This window comes from Gavialis gangeticus, unplaced genomic scaffold (assembly GCF_001723915.1).
Source record: "Gavialis gangeticus isolate Ggan-Ray unplaced genomic scaffold, GavGan_comp1, whole genome shotgun sequence".
NCBI classification, from domain to species: domain Eukaryota; kingdom Metazoa; phylum Chordata; order Crocodylia; family Gavialidae; genus Gavialis; species Gavialis gangeticus.
This window is the reverse complement of record NW_017729024.1, coordinates 33437890-33453727: the sequence shown is the minus strand read 5'-3', so window position 1 is coordinate 33453727 and position 15838 is coordinate 33437890. Positions and strand designations below refer to the sequence as shown.

The 15838-nt window shown below is 38.1% G+C and overlaps 1 protein-coding gene across 5 annotated transcripts in view; it reads right to left on the bottom strand.

Annotated features, from left to right (window-relative positions):
- The window catches only part of DMXL1 (Dmx like 1), a 175765-nt gene that overhangs the window by 49492 nt on the left and 110435 nt on the right, over window positions 1–15838 (bottom strand). For all 5 annotated transcript variants that reach the window (XM_019517004.1, XM_019517006.1, XM_019517005.1 and 2 more), the window contains exons 21-28: window positions 14746–14843; window positions 12204–12369; window positions 11171–11423; window positions 7718–8802; window positions 7258–7449; window positions 6622–6698; window positions 5865–5992; window positions 2856–3104 (exon numbers count right to left, since the gene is read on the bottom strand). In XM_019517004.1, coding sequence (XP_019372549.1) covers window positions 2856–3104; window positions 5865–5992; window positions 6622–6698; window positions 7258–7449; window positions 7718–8802; window positions 11171–11423; window positions 12204–12369; window positions 14746–14843 — 2248 coding nt within the window. The remainder of the gene's footprint in view (window positions 1–2855; window positions 3105–5864; window positions 5993–6621; window positions 6699–7257; window positions 7450–7717; window positions 8803–11170; window positions 11424–12203; window positions 12370–14745; window positions 14844–15838) is intronic.

Here is a 15838-nt window from a genome sequence, read left to right as displayed (position 1 = left end):
CAAGGGAAGTGGTGCTGGCTCCTACCCTGGGGGTCTTTAAGAGGAGGCTAGATGTACACTTTGCTGGGGTCATTTGACCCCCAGTACTTTTTCCTGCCATGGCAGGGGGTCAGACTTGATGATCTGCTCAGGTCCCTTCTGACCCTACTAACTATGAAACATTTACATGAGCATATCTTACATGTAAACATTTGGTTTTATATGCCTATTGAGTGAAAACTTGATAAATCTGATGAGAAAATGGAGATTCTAGTTAAGCCTACTGGCAACAATGATCACGTTTCACAATGGTCTAAAAGCCCAGCAGAAAAGGTGAACAAAGTAATTGCTCACAGAACAAAGTTGTCCAATCAGTGTCTGACACTGGATGTTATGAGAATGGGTAGAGATGGCCAATATCAACAGAAATATGGCCACTGAAATTTAGCTCACGTTTCATCAGGACTCTGTATTCTATCACTCTCTTCTCCCCTCCTATACTTATTTAAGTGTGCAGCATTCCAATAGTATACAGGTCATTTAAAAAGGGAATGAGGCCCATTTACTAGTTTTATTTATTCAAAATGCCCGAGAGGTTTTTTGCAAGGGTTGCTGGATTTTCAGGAGCATCTGTACTGCTGCACTTCTCAGGGATTTCAGGATATGCGAATTCTTACCTAAGTTGAAGTAACAGCTCAAGTAACGTTTCTTTAAAAATGTCCATTAGTATTAGAGATGAAAATAAGGCACGTTATGAGATCCTTCCTTCCTTAAGCACTTAATTTTCCATCTCTGACTTCCACAGTATTTAATTCTGAAGTCCCCAACAAGAAATTTGCAAGTTATATATTAGGCCTGAATTTCCAAGGTAAAGTCAAGCAGTAGAAAAAAATGTTGGTAACTGCCACCCTTAAGAACTTCTTTATATAAAAGAAACAAAAATAGGAGGAAATAAACCCAGTTTCTCATTCCTAACTTAGAACAAGACAAAAAACATGAATAAAAGTATCTGTAATACACTTTCATATTAGTAACAGTAACAAATTCTTGAAATACTTAAATTCACAGAAAACTGGCCTTCTGACAATATAGCAAGTATTAAAAAATAATATCCATATTTTACCAATTATACCAACTTTTCTGAAGAGGGAAACTGGAAAAAAAGGTTATATGGCACAGAGCAGTGCTAACCAAATGGCAGCGAGCTGGCTGCTACTCCCCACATCATTCCAGCTGCAACAGTGTGGTGCAAGGAGCAGAGTGAGCCCGAGGCCATGTGGGCATGAAATGCAGTGGGGGGTGGGCACCCATAGTGTATGTGGAGTGCTTGGGGTGGCAGGCAGGGACGCTTGCACAGTGTGCAGCCCAGGGGGCCCACGGCTCACCCTGCTGCGACCTGCAAATGTGCGGCCAACACTGCGTTTGGCTCCTGGGCACTTCAAACTTGGACAGCCCTGCCACAAAGGAAGCCACTATCATAGTTAATGTGTCAACCCTCATGCCAAGAACTCTGAGCCAGCCTCCCCAATAGAAGTGCAAATTTGTCATGCATACATATATTTCAATTGGTTAATTAGACTTCTAAATTAATTAAAAGTTGCTTAGGTTAAATATCCATATAACATCTTATATACACAATCAGTTTTCATGTAATGCATATCCACTTACTGTAACAAGATTAAAGGAGATCTAAAGCTCTTTACCATCTATAGAATATAAATGTTCTAAGTAGATCATAACACAAAACATTTGCACTAAGAACATATTGAAAAAAATCACTCTGAATTGCAGTACAACTTGGAATCCCTGTAACTTAAAACAGTTAATGTACATGTCATCCTAAAAGGGTTCCCTATAATTACCGAAAATTATTTTGAGTACTAAAGGAGAGAAAATACTGCTTCATGGCTCATATAAACACTTAGAAATCCACATGTATAATAACGTATATATTTATGATGCAAAACAAGCAGCCTTCATAAAAAAATATTTGAAATACTTCTGATCATTCCAAACCATGATCTGAGCAATTTAACATTTGTGTGTGTAAAACATTTCAAATGAAATGAAAAATGAATTTAATTTAAATTCATTTTAAATTAAACATTTCAAATGAAATATATGAATTCATATATATAAATGAAAATGCTATACTTTTTTTAAAGACAAACAAAACAAGTTTATTCAAACGCTCTTACAACTCACAAATATGTTCATGAATTTCTAAATTTCAAGATCATGGTTTGCAAACAGAAGTTTTTCTTTGCGGGTTTTATTTCTGTATATGCAAGGTCACACATATGCAAGCTGCATTTAGAGGCCTCATACTAAATCTAATATCTTGCCTGAAGGTTTGGTAGGACTATGAGTACTGAAGGCAGCAAGGGATTTGGAAAATCCCACGCATTCCATGGAGAACACTACTACCTGGTGTGGGCTAGGCATAGGGAAGGGCCTACCTGCCAAAAAGAGAAAACATACACTGTATTTACAGTAAAGGAATACATGGCTGTTATCAGGTTACTATAAATGAAATTGCTTTTAATGTTTTATTTACCATACTCTGACATTACTGAAAATCTGGTACCTAAAATTAACTTAAAATCTTTCTACAGTACAGTATTAACAATATCACAGAGTATATTTACCACGGTTCACTTCCCTTCCATACTCTTATTTCATGGTAGGATCATCAGTTAATTTTAAAACTATTTACTTTGTTATGTTTAGGATACAATGCTGGAGAATAGACTAACAGAAAGTTAAATATTTAAATTCTACCCAACACAAGGTATTTTATGCAATGAGAACGTTTACAAAAGCAAGTCAAATTTTAAAATTTTAAAGATTTTGAAGCAAAGGAAATGTGAACTAACCAGTTTTTGTTCTCAGTTGCATCTGTCCTCTGCTGGAAATATGTGCTCCACCTCCAAAGATAGCAGACCACATTTTGTCATTGAGTGGATGGGCCATAATCCTGTACAGCTCATTACTGGAATGCGTTGCTAGGCCATGTATGAACAGACTAAGATAGACCGATGTTAGAATTTCACAGAGTAAAACTGTGAGTGCTGGCTGGGCTTCCTCCCCAGCAGAATTCAAAAGCCGTATTAAAGCTGTAATTCCTAAAATTAAAAAGAGGAGGAAATATTTTGCTTATTAGACAATACATACATAATGTTACCAGAAAAAAACCAACATCCACTCATTTATACAATGAAATACTGACATTAAAAAGATAGCGAAAATTGCCTAAAAACTCTAAAAAGGAATGAGGTTTAAGTTTGGTATTTTAGACATTTTTTGCAGCTTTGTGTATTAAACATCTTATTAGCCGTTACTCCAGCCATTATGCAGGCATGAGCAAAAAAAAAATCATTAAAACACTTAAATCATAACTCCAACTACACAAATTAGGATATGCCATAATAAGGTTAATAACATAGCCTTAATTTGGGTCCCTTGTGTTAAGCCATTATGACATAATATATAGTAACATGGCCACATGCTATTTTTTCCTGCCACAGGCTCCCAGCAGGACAGGAATTCTGCTTCATTCTTTGAAGGATTAGGAAATAGGTATTTCTCTCTCTCTACATAGAAAGTATAGTCCATGAACTTGCTGAAATGCACATCATTAAATTCTGCACTGGAATATAAAATGAATAACTACCTCACTGACTCTCACTATAGTATCTGTAGCACCAAGATGAATTAATTCAATTTCACCCTGTCTTTGAGGTAAAGTGGCATTATTCCCATTTTACAGCTATGGAACTAAGGCAAGGGAAGATTAAGCATAAAACAGTCAAGTACCCATTACTTTTGGGTGCCAACTTTGAACAAATTCATCTCATGCGGGCATATTTACTGCTGCTTGGTTTACCAAGCAATGTTCATGTTTTTACATCTGAAGCACATATCTCTGCCATTCAAGAGAAGTATCCAACTATTCTGTGTGTGACTAAATTTTACTCTAGATTTGGGAAAATGAAGCATTTCATTTCATAGCTCCTCACCACTCTTTAGCTATCAGAGGTATCATGGGTATAAGCTCAGGGAAGAATACTCTAGGCCAGGAATCAGCAAACTTTTAGCAGGAATGGGCCAAATTAAGGCAATTCAGTCTGAAGGTAAGCTGCCATGTCCCCTGCTGCTAGTTCACTGCCAACGTATTAGTGACCTAGCCACCGAGGCCACTTCAGTTGATGTCCCAAGCCAGATCAAGCTCGCAGGCAATTACAAACCCTTGTTCTAGAGATGCGTAAGGCAAGGGTTGTTAAGGGTTGTTAACCCCAACAGTTGACCCAAGAGTTAATAACCCTTGATCTAAGGTAATAGATGTCCTGTCCTTCGATGCTCTTTCTGTACCCCCTGCTTCTATCCAACCCCTTGTGTTGGTACCAGCCCACCAACCCAAGCTCCTATCAACTCCCATCTGACTCCCGAACACACACTGCTGCTGTCAAATCTGGTCCTCACTACACCGCACTGTCATCAGGCAACTTCATCCTCCATACTGCTGTACAGGAAACAACGAGAGCATGAAGGAAGTCATACTGCTCAGCATCTGTGCCTAGGGCCATGCTGACCTGTGTGTGCAAGAAAAATCACTCAGTAGTGGAAAAACTCATTCATTTCCTGTATCATGCCGAGTGCCAATAGGCTCTTCCGAGAATTTAGCTGCCTAACAAAAAAAATATCTGAATACATAAATTGATTTTTCAGAGACTCGTATATCAGCCAAAGTTGAGCAGATTTTCGCAATGGCAAAAGGCATCTGACAGGTTTTATTGTCCTCGTCCCCCCCCCCAGACTATGGTGGCACAACAACTTCTCAGTTACACTGCCAATATTTTTAACATATGAAACCAAGGCATTTAAACCTTGTAGTCAGAAATAACTGACCCATTAAAAAAAATAACAGAAGTTACCAAGAATTCAGTGCAAGGTAGACACCCCACATTGTACATTTCAGTATCAATGATTAAAGTTTGGCTAAACGTGAAACAACTGAAAACACTGTCTTATACTGGCCAATATCAAGCAATCTTAACCGCAGACCCACCTACCAATATGTTATAAATATTCACGTTATACATGCACGATTTTTGGCATGCAAAAGAAGTAGAATTCATTTCATGATAGCAAATATCAGTATTTCCGACACATTACTTTATCTGTTACAGACAGCCACATAACATTCAGTGACAAAGGCCCCCTCAACATATTACATGCATTACACAATTCATTTTGACAGGCTACATGAGCAAAGGAACTATCATATCATAAAAAGGTCTAACCAGCTATAAACTCAGAGCTGGAAAACATGCACTAATTTTATAGCTGATTTCTGTCCAGCTTTAATTTGCATGCATAGTGGGGTCCCCCCCTGCATCTAGGAGCCCCATCAGCTGACAGGGCTCCCAGACACAGGGATTCAACCATGCAGTATCAGGGCTCCAAGAGTCCTGGCAACTGAGGGGTGCTGCCAGGACCAAGAGTCCCGCTGGCTGTGGGACTCTGCTGCAGGTGCTCACTACTTCCTGGTGTAGGATGAGTCCAGGATGGTGATCCTGGACTCCCCCCTGTACCAGCTAAGTCATGACAGGATCTGATGCTGCATCTCACAATCACACCTCCTGCCATGCATGTCTGGAATGGCAAGAGGAGCAATTGTGTGGATCATGCATTAGATCCCATCGCACCTTTACCTGTTTGTGTAGAGGGGCCCTAACATGCAGTATGGCAACATTAAATAGTTTTATGGTATTTGTAAGTAAGTATTTCAAAGTGTAGGTAAGATGCCTGCAAAAAGAAAAAAGGGATCAAAGTACATAGATGGGAAGGGGGTAGAGGGGGATAGAGGGAGACACCTTAGGTACCTGGCCACTGAGCTGGTGGTGTATTCGGAGTTACGGTTTCATCTAAGCTTGCTGCTCTTAATGAATGGCGCTGGGTAAGCAACAGTGTTTGGTACACTGTTCCAGTGAACTGGTTTGCTTGTAATGAGCTGTGAAAAAAATAGTGTTATTTTACAGAAAAGAACTTCAAAATTATGTTTTAAATTAGCCCAATATAGAGGTTCCCAAACTTTTTTTTATTGTATACGCTATCTCAGATTTACCAGCTGCCCACATACCCCAACCAGCATGTTTTATATTTTAACCCCTTAAATGCCAATTATTATAATGAAAATGAAATCCATCATTACACAATTTCTCCCACATACCTCCCAGAGTTGTCTTGCATGGAGGTATACATGCCTGTTTGGAAACCCCTGATCTAATACATAATCCTCAATGTGACAGTTCTACACTTAGTTTTCAGGTGTCTGTTCCCCAAACTTCAAAGTCTATATCAGTGTTCCCCAAACTTCTGATACCTGGGGCACACCTCCTGGGTTAAAACTGGTGGCACATTTCACTTGCCAGTCCCCAACCTGGATCTGGTTTGCAGGCCATGATCTCATTGCATACAGTCAGCATGGCCAGGGCCCTGATCCCACCCATTTTTTCACAGCACACTTCCACCAGTCTCACAGCACAGCCTTTGAGAATCACCGATCTATATACTGTAGCACTGGTATAGTGAGCTATTGGTTTAGCAGTGTTCCAAAATCTGCTTTTCTTAGATCTTTACCTGTAGCTGTGGCCACCACAAAGGCACTGATAGATGCAAGCAGAGAGTGATGCTGCTAAAGTATGCATTACATATATCTGTAAAACAAAGTATTTATAATAAAGATTACACTTCAAAATTAACATCTGTATAGACTATAGAGCTCTATTCAATAAAATACAGCAGTATACCAAACTGATGCAAGTATGGCACAGATACCTACTCATAACAGTCATAAGAGTATAAACTTACATGCTGCTTACGTGTTTAGAGACCTAAGTCTTTCTGAATACGAAAACAAGAATACTATTGCCAAATACACAGTATTAACTAGAAATTTTCATTTCTAGTATTGATAATAGTTAAGTGTCTTATATTTACAGCAGAACATGCACACAAACAGCCAAGTTTAAGAACTAATCATCTCAAAATTATCTTCCAGGAGGTATAATTTAAATGCATTAGAAAGAAAAATAGCATTAGAATTGCTGACTCTTAATTAAAAGTTAGAGCTGAATTAAGAGTTGCAATGAGGTTTAACGTTATATAGACTTACACTCATTAAAGAGTTTCCAGACTGTCAAAGAACCTATTTATTAGTTATAAGCAAAATGGAAAATACAAAAAAGGCTAGATTACTTTAATAAAAATACTTACTTTGTTATTCTGGACATCTGGGTGAGGTGGTGAATCAAGGTCTATTATGGCATGTAGTATATCATGGGTCAGGTTACTGAGGTGCAGTAATGGATTGGCCACCACTGTTTTGGCACTGGCTGTACAGGCAAATAGAAGTGGTATAGAATTCTGTTCTCGCAGAGGACTAGAAGGAATTTGTATTGACTGTTCCTTTAAAAAAGACAAACGTATTTCAGCAACTTAGTAAAGGCAGATCAATAGCGTTTGGTGTTTTTTGAATTGAAATGTTAAGGATAAGTTTTTTTGACATCATTCAGATTAGGTTTATATAAATTCTGAAATCATGTACGATTAAAACTGAGTTATGGTTTTACAAAAGCCAGGTACATATAATGATATCAAAACAAAAGAGGAACATTACATGTCTCAAATTAAAATTGTATTTAGAATGCCTCTGGAACAAGAGGAAAGTACCTACCTGCTGAGATTCTTGTAAAAGTAAAATCAATTCCATCCTCACAGATGCCAGTCCTCCACCATGAGATCCATGAAGTATACAGTAACTAAGGAACATTCTCAGTAGTGACTGGTATTTTAGAAGCCATTGCCGTCTTGTTAGAAAATTCTCTCTCTCAATCATGGCTTTTTGTTGGTCAGGTGACTCTTCAGTATTTTCACTTAATGAAATTTTGTCTACCATAGTAATCCCAGATTTCATCTGCTCTACTTCAGCACTGTAGTCACAGGTTTTTTGAAGAGCTACCACTTCCCTTTCAAGCCAATGATAAAGCTGGTACCTCAGCTTCCCACCATCTACCTCATAACCTGTTGACAGTGTACGAAGCTCTACAGTGAGAATTTTCAAACATGCTCTAAACTTCAAATGTGCTGAGATAACATCTTCAGATGGACTTAAAATATCAGTTTCATCAAGTGCACTGAAAGATTCTGTGTAGCTGGAACTGGTTTCATCTAGCTTTTCACTGGTCTTGGGTCTGGGTTTCAGTTGTTTCATTACAAGAGAAGAATCTTCACTTTCCTCATCTTTGTCACTGTCCCACTTTAGTTCCAAAGGTTCATCTTGAAATAATAAACTTGGCTGGCTCCAATCAAAAGAAAGAGCTGAGCTTGACTGCTTATCAGATGAAACATCTGAAGGTGATCCTAAACCATTTAGAACTGGTTGCGACCCATCAACAAGAGAAGATTTATCTTGGGTTTCTAATCTTACTGGAGAAGATGGTGAGCAGTCTTTACTACTATCTATTAAGCTAGGAGTTCTACAAAAAGACTTTGAGTTCTTGACCACTTTTGGCATCTTTGACAACACTTCCAGAGCCAACATGGGACAGCCAGTTTTTAAGTGAGCATATGCTGTGGTGAAGAACAACCTTCTTTCCCCTAGATTGATTTTATCTGCTAGTCCATTTTCTACAGTTAAGCATATGCGTGTGGAAGGTGCATCAGAAGAGCCAAAATGGCGTCTCAACAGAAGTGGATGCGTCCTTAGATAGTTATAGAAATTAAACACTGCAGGGTTACAACTTGATGAGTTATGTCCATCTGTAGATCAAAACACAACAAGGAGACAAATTCTGTTTCAAAATGTTCATCTTCAACATGCATACAAACCCACCATACACACCGGAATCCAAGACGACTCTGAATTTAGAATGACAATCCAATACTTGGATTCTAGCCATACAAAATTTATAAATGTGTTATACGGGTAAAAAGTGTGTGTGTGGGGGAGGGTAAGGTAAGGGGGGTAAACCAGCAGCTGTGGTTCCAACCCTAACCCAGGTTTGGGGACAGAGCTGCAGCAGCTGCCCGCCTTCCCACTGCCTTTTACTAGAGTCCAAGACAAGGGGTTCCCCCCTCCCAACTTAAATGGGGGAGAAAGCGTCATCTTGGAGTCAAGTAAATACAGTAATCAAAAGTCTGAATAATCAGTGTAATATAAAATGTTCATGTATTTTAAAGTTTGGTGCTTTTCCCTATTCACACCTTCACCTTCACTTTGCATGTAAAGTATCTAATTCTAGAGGCTGCTTTTAGATGACTACAGTATCCCATTCACTACCTGTTCCATTACTACAACAAATGGTAGAACTTTAATAACCTCAATAGGAGCAGAGGTATGCCCTCAGTTTAGAGAGACTATTGCTCAGTTTTGCTTACTTTTACATCGGTTCAGATACAATAATTAGAACGCTAAGTCTTATTTTTTGCAATAGAAAGTAAAGCTATTGCCTTCACTGTGTCATTATCAAAATGACATCTCCTGAAAAATTAAAATAAATGACTAACCATTCTAGTTCATCTTACTAAGAATTTTTAAGCTCTAAAATGGATGACAGTGGAAATCATAAGGTAGATGTTATGGTTTCTTAGCTGTTCCTCTCCTGGGAAGACTGCTCCAAAAAAGTGTATTGCAAAACTTCTTAGTAACACAATTTTATAACATAATACAGCTATTAAATCATAATATTTATAAGCAAATGTTCATATATCATGTTTATATGCAAGTTTATAGCAATACTGAATGAAAAAAAGAAAGTGGATCAGTGTAACAATTAGTGTTTTCAGTCTAATGCTAAAGTAGCACTACTAATTCAAGACACCAATGACTGTTCGATCAATATTTTGGGAGATACTGTTCCAAAAATGAACAACAGGCATCACTGGAAAGCTGGGAGCATAGGTACAGGCTGATCTGCACATGCTTCAGAAGCAAAACTAGGAGGAGAAATGGAAGCCTTAGGGGGTTTGGGATACCTAGAGTAGAATCTGTTGCATTATAACCACAGCCCTACCGCATTAAAAAGTGATGCCTATCAAGAGTCAAATGAGAAATTGATTATAATTGGTGTCAATTTTTAAATTCAAACTCAGAATCATTTAATATTGAGATTACGGATGAGAACCCGTCCAAAAACAGTTACAGCCAAATGGCAGGCAATTCCTCATTAAGGTGGAATTACATCAGCAATCTAGAAATGAATTAGGAAGGAACAAAAATAGTATTTTACATTTGTAAAAGCTTGGCTCACAGTGTCATAGTTATTCAACCCTGAAACACTTTACGAAATGGATTAATTGCCACTAGGAAAGTGACCTTTCAAGTAAAAATTCTGGGCTAGACCTACTATAAGTATTTAGGAGTCTAACTTGCATAGCAAGTTTACAGACACGAAGTATTTCAAAAGCTTTTGTTAAAACTCAAGATCACAGGACGTTCAGGGGCATAATGTCTGAAATTCTTAAAGGTTTTAAAACTTGGTGTTACAACTGATCTTTCTTGACTCGCAGTAGGTTTAAAGAGTCTTCAAAATTAAAAGATATGAATTTAGTTTTGATGGCTTCAGAGACTGGCACGAAGTATTTGGAAAGGCTCTCGAGAGTATTTATGTCACAACACGTTTGCAAATCTGTGAATCATCCTGGTAGATCTTTCTAAAGTAAAGACTACTCATACCACACAAACTAAGTAGCATTATATATCTGGGGCTAAGAGAAGGAACTGAAAACATCAAAATGATGGTCCTTGGGTTCGGATGAAAAGGCTATATTAGTTTACATTTTTACCTTATGATTGCTGTTGGAAAAAAAGCAGCTGAAGATGACTCTTTATTAATTTTTAGGATTTGTATTACAAAGCTATTCCATTTACACTGGTTCTACATGTTCGCATTCTTAAATAGGGAACTGGTTAAGAGCACATTCCTTTTCTGCTCATAAAAATTATTATTGACAGTTATACTATAATCTGGTTATAAACATTTTTAAATATTACTAAGGCCATTTTTACCAAGGTGAAAAATAAATATGCATTGCACAATTCATCTTTATAATGGATTAAATGAGGTCTAAATTTACAACACAAATACCCAATTAAAATGAATTGGATAGAAGATATTTAGATACTTACCACCATCATCTCCAACAGGCTGCTTAATTAGAGTATCAAGAGCCCTCCTATAATCTTGCAAAATCCAATAAGCCATACTTCGTAGAAAGGGATCACTGTGTATGCTGGATGAACTCTCTTTCCCATGAAATGAACTTCCCAAAATCCTCTTCTGTAGTACAGATTTGTAAGTACTGGATACTTCAAACTCTGATTCATAGAGCCTTGATATTACAAGAGCCAGCTGAATATCATTCAGCTTTTCAAGGCAGACCTAATTTACAAAAGAAAAATGAAGGGGAAAAAAAAAAATACTTCTTTGGTTAAACAAGCCACTTTAAACAGTTACTGACAGGACATACAAGTAAAATGGCGTTTTGTATGAAAAATAGGGTTTGAACAAAAATTGAGTTTTAAGTTTGCTAACAGTCTGGTAGAAAAATGTCACCAGAAAATGTCATCAGTACCACGGGCCAGGTTTGAATTATTAAATATACTCAACAAATATTTAGAGACAAAAATCACAAATGTAGTACGTTGAGCAACAAATTCTTGTAATTACTAAGTCTGAAGTAAAATTCTGATAAAAACACCAGTCCTCTGAGTTAGTCAGTATATACATAACACTTCATAAAGCTTTTTCTGTGTGCAATAAGTAGTACTAAATGAGCCTCATTACCCTCACACTGAATATGTTTCACTCCTAACTACTGCGAGATCAGAGCCAGATAAACGCTTTCCTTGTGAAGGGGTCTCTACGCTTGGGAGACAAGCTACACCAGTTACCAATGGACACTCACTTTCAGATTCAACAGTTCCTGTTTCCTCTATAACACTAATGGTTGAGAAAAAATTATTAAATGCATTTTTCAACTGATGTGCAAATATCACAGAAGTTGCACATAAGACATTCAACAACATGGGAAAAAAATCAGAGATAAAGTAAAATGCAAGTTCAGGTTTCAGTAAATACCTAGCTTAGTATAATCCCCAATATAATAACATAAGACATTTCACTATTGTGATGCACTAAAATCTCAGCTATTTTTGTTACCTCAACTGCATCTTTTAAATGACCAGCCAACAAGAAAAATGCTGCAGAATGTTCAAAACGCTGTTTGCCCAGCAAAGAAAAAGCATTCTTTAATGCTGCTTTACGCCATCTATCTTCAGTAAAATTGTTTCCAAAAAACTTTGTCATCTTAGCTTCTTTTTGGGACCTGCCAGATTTTAAAAGAATTAAAAACATTACCATGTTATTAGTTTAATATTTATTCAAAAGCTGCCCCAAAATTTAATTTATACAATTGTCCAAATATGAATGTAAGATTTTAGATATTAAACATTTCTTAGAAGCATATCAAGTACTAACACAAAGATCCATTTTTAAATTGAAGAGGTGAATATTCTTGGCAAAGGAATCTTAAGTTTTTAAGCCTTAAAGAAGTAGAACAGGTGAAGACCTTGCCCGTACCCCTTGAAAAGTCAAGGCTAGTAATTTGATAGTTACTTGAAAATGTTTGGCAGATTTTCGACTTGCAGGTAAGTATATTTTTAGGCATTCATCAGAGCCAAATTTCTCAAATTGAAGTTGCAGAGATAACGTATCATCTTCTGATGACACCTCTGAATTCAACATCTCTCAAAAGGAAAATACCAGTACTTCACATTCTTGTTAAACACCAAAATGAGAGCATTTCATGCTCTCTTAAGCTTGTTGTTATATTTTAGGAATTATATCAACCATTGATATATAATACCTGAGTATATTTAAAAAACTTGGCTCTCTCGGGTAACAGTAAAAATTCTTCTTTCCATCAAGAAAGAGGCACCCTGGATATAGTTCTGGATAATGCCAATTGCCCAGCATTTTCAATTACCATGGTAAATTTCGACAATGAAAATAAAGAAGCTTATTTGTCCCAAGTGAGCTCTTAAAATTAACATGCAATTCAAAAAAAAGAAAACTGTATTTAAAGGACATTAAGGTTGCAAAAGTCAAGCACTCAAAATGCCAGAATTAAGGCTGCCTCAGCCAGCTTGTAAATGCATTATGCTACAGGTAATTTTAATGATAATATAGTTTTTCTTCTAGAAGACATCTGTTTTATTCCAGACAGCATGGATGGAATGCTAGATACGACTCAAGCCCCCCTTTACACATTACAGGGGCTGGGGGTGCTGCCCAGTCAGGTACATGAGGCTGGGAGTAGGATGAAGCCACGGGAAGCTCATCCATGGGGCACCGCTGGGCATGCCCCCCAAATTTCACACAGGGCAGAGGCAAATGTGGGCTGCCTGCTGCAAGCTCAAGGCTCCCCACCCTGCTGCCTTCTCCTTGAGAGCCCTGTGCCAACTGTGTGCCCCCTGCCCTCCTGGCAGCAGTGTGGGCAATGCCAAGTTGCACTTTCCACTACTGCCAGGCAGGAAGGGGGCGTGTGGCCAGCATGGGGCTCCTGGGGCTAAGGCAGCAGGATGGGGAGCTCCGAGCCCACAGCAGGCAGCCCACATTTGCACCCCCACACTCCGGCCATGGCAGGGAGGGGGTGGGGAAAAGAGGTGGGTATGTGTCCCTTTTCATTTTGAAAAGGTGGTCACCCTAAACTTAGATCAGCTACACGTGCGAAGTACCATCTCTAAGGACCTACTGAATTCAGGGAGGCTGCCCTCTGATTTGACAGTGAGTGCAGCACTGGATAGCATTTTTGCAGCAAGAGTGTGGTGGCACCCCCTCACACCTCTGATTGTATGAGGGGTAGGACTTTCAGGGTCCCGCAGCCAATCAGAAGTGGGGTAGGACTCATTATACTTGTGCACCACAGCTGCAAGACTCTGTGGGACCAGCAGCTGTGGTCTCCCAGCTGAGAGGACTCCCAGCCATGGGAACTTGATTCTTGCCAGTGCATGGGGAGCCCAGGATCAGGTTCCCCCAGTAGTGGCAGTCAGGCTCGATGGGCTGTAATGTGCAATCCCACAGTCACGCCTCCTGCCATGCACGTGGCATGGGAGGCGGCACATACGGCATGGCAGGATCTTGTATTTCATCCAACTTCACCTTTACCTGAATGCATAGAGGAGCTACCTTAGGGTTACGTTTTCTAATTTAAGACTTCAGACATGAAATCCACTTTTAGAAAATTGGACTACTACATATCCTAAAACCATTACAGTCACTGTTTTGGAAAAATATCATTTGCCTTGCATGTACTTCAGGTATACCTATTTTGATACTTTAAAAATACACAAACATTATTAAATACCAGAATGCTTGCGTTTATGCATCCTGCTGTAAATCAAGTTTGGAAAACAATTTTCTTGAATTATAGGAACACAATAGAATATAAATCCATTAAATGCTTTAAACAATTAAAACCAAGCCTGAATAACATCTAAATTTAAACTTTTTTGTCAAGATGCAGTAAAGAACAATTTGTTATGGTGATTACAGCAACGGAACATAATAATAAAGGAGACATTTTTGTTGTTTTAGTATCGATGCAAACATGTTATCTTTATTAAAAAGAATAGGACAATATAGAGTTGTACATAATAGAACGTAGACTTTACCAAGAGTAGTTTTCTTGAACATCTCCTACCTGTATAATCCCCAAATCACAGCCTTCTTTCTCATTGCAAGGTAAAAAATGGCTGCATCAAGTGGATCGTTGTTTCTCTGAAAGGCTGCTTTAGCTACCTGTGAAGAAAGTTTCTGCTGAACTTTTGAACGCAAAGAGAAAGGATTTTTTAATTTCTTTATGATTAATTAAAAGAGTCCCTAATCAAGTCAAGTTTGTATCCATTTCACTGTTTCATGATAAAAAAGTTTTTCTTTACTTATGATTATTAAACAGTTTATACCTAGTCTTTCAAACCAAATGGCAAGGATTTGGACCAGAAATAGTGCTAAACCATAAGAAACAAATAGATAAATCATAATGGGTCAGATTCTCAAAATGCCACTTAAGTCCCATAATATCCTCTTATACAAACATGTTTACTGCAAATGCATTTTACAAGTTCTAAAAAAGTTTGGTTCATGTTGAATACTAAGGATTTTCATTTCAAACTTCCCTTTTTACTGTGTAATACTGTTTAGTTTATATGGATTTTCAGCAAATCCATTCAATGTTGATTATCAGTTTGTCCTATAAACCGAAGGAGGCAAAAAAAGTGTCACTTTCACAAGTCCCTTTCCACTTTTTCCAAGGTAAAACAGTAAATATAGTGTTATTCTTAGCAGTTTTTACATTTAATAGAAACACAATTTCAGTTGGCTTATCAGTAACGGTTTGGTTTGCTAAAGCCTTGAGCCTGAATTCAAAAGATGCACTGAGCAATTAAAATCAGCAAATAAACTGAATTGCAACTTAAGGCAACAGCCCAGTGCTATTACTTGTGTGAAAAAGTTCCACTCAGAAAATGAATGGACCAAGTCTCATGCTGCACAAAACAAGTATGAGTTATGTCTCTTTCATCTAAGAGTGTAAAATAATCTCAGGCTTGAGATTTAAGTATCAAAATTAAGTATCAACAAACTTGGGGCACACCTCAAGTGCAATATGCATGCCCAGGGAATTCCCTGATACTGGATTCCTGGGCCTACCTCTACCTTCCTGAGCAGGGACCGGAACAGCCACCTCCCTCTGGGTCCCCCTTAGATCCCAGGGGAGGCGCACCTAGGCCAAGGGT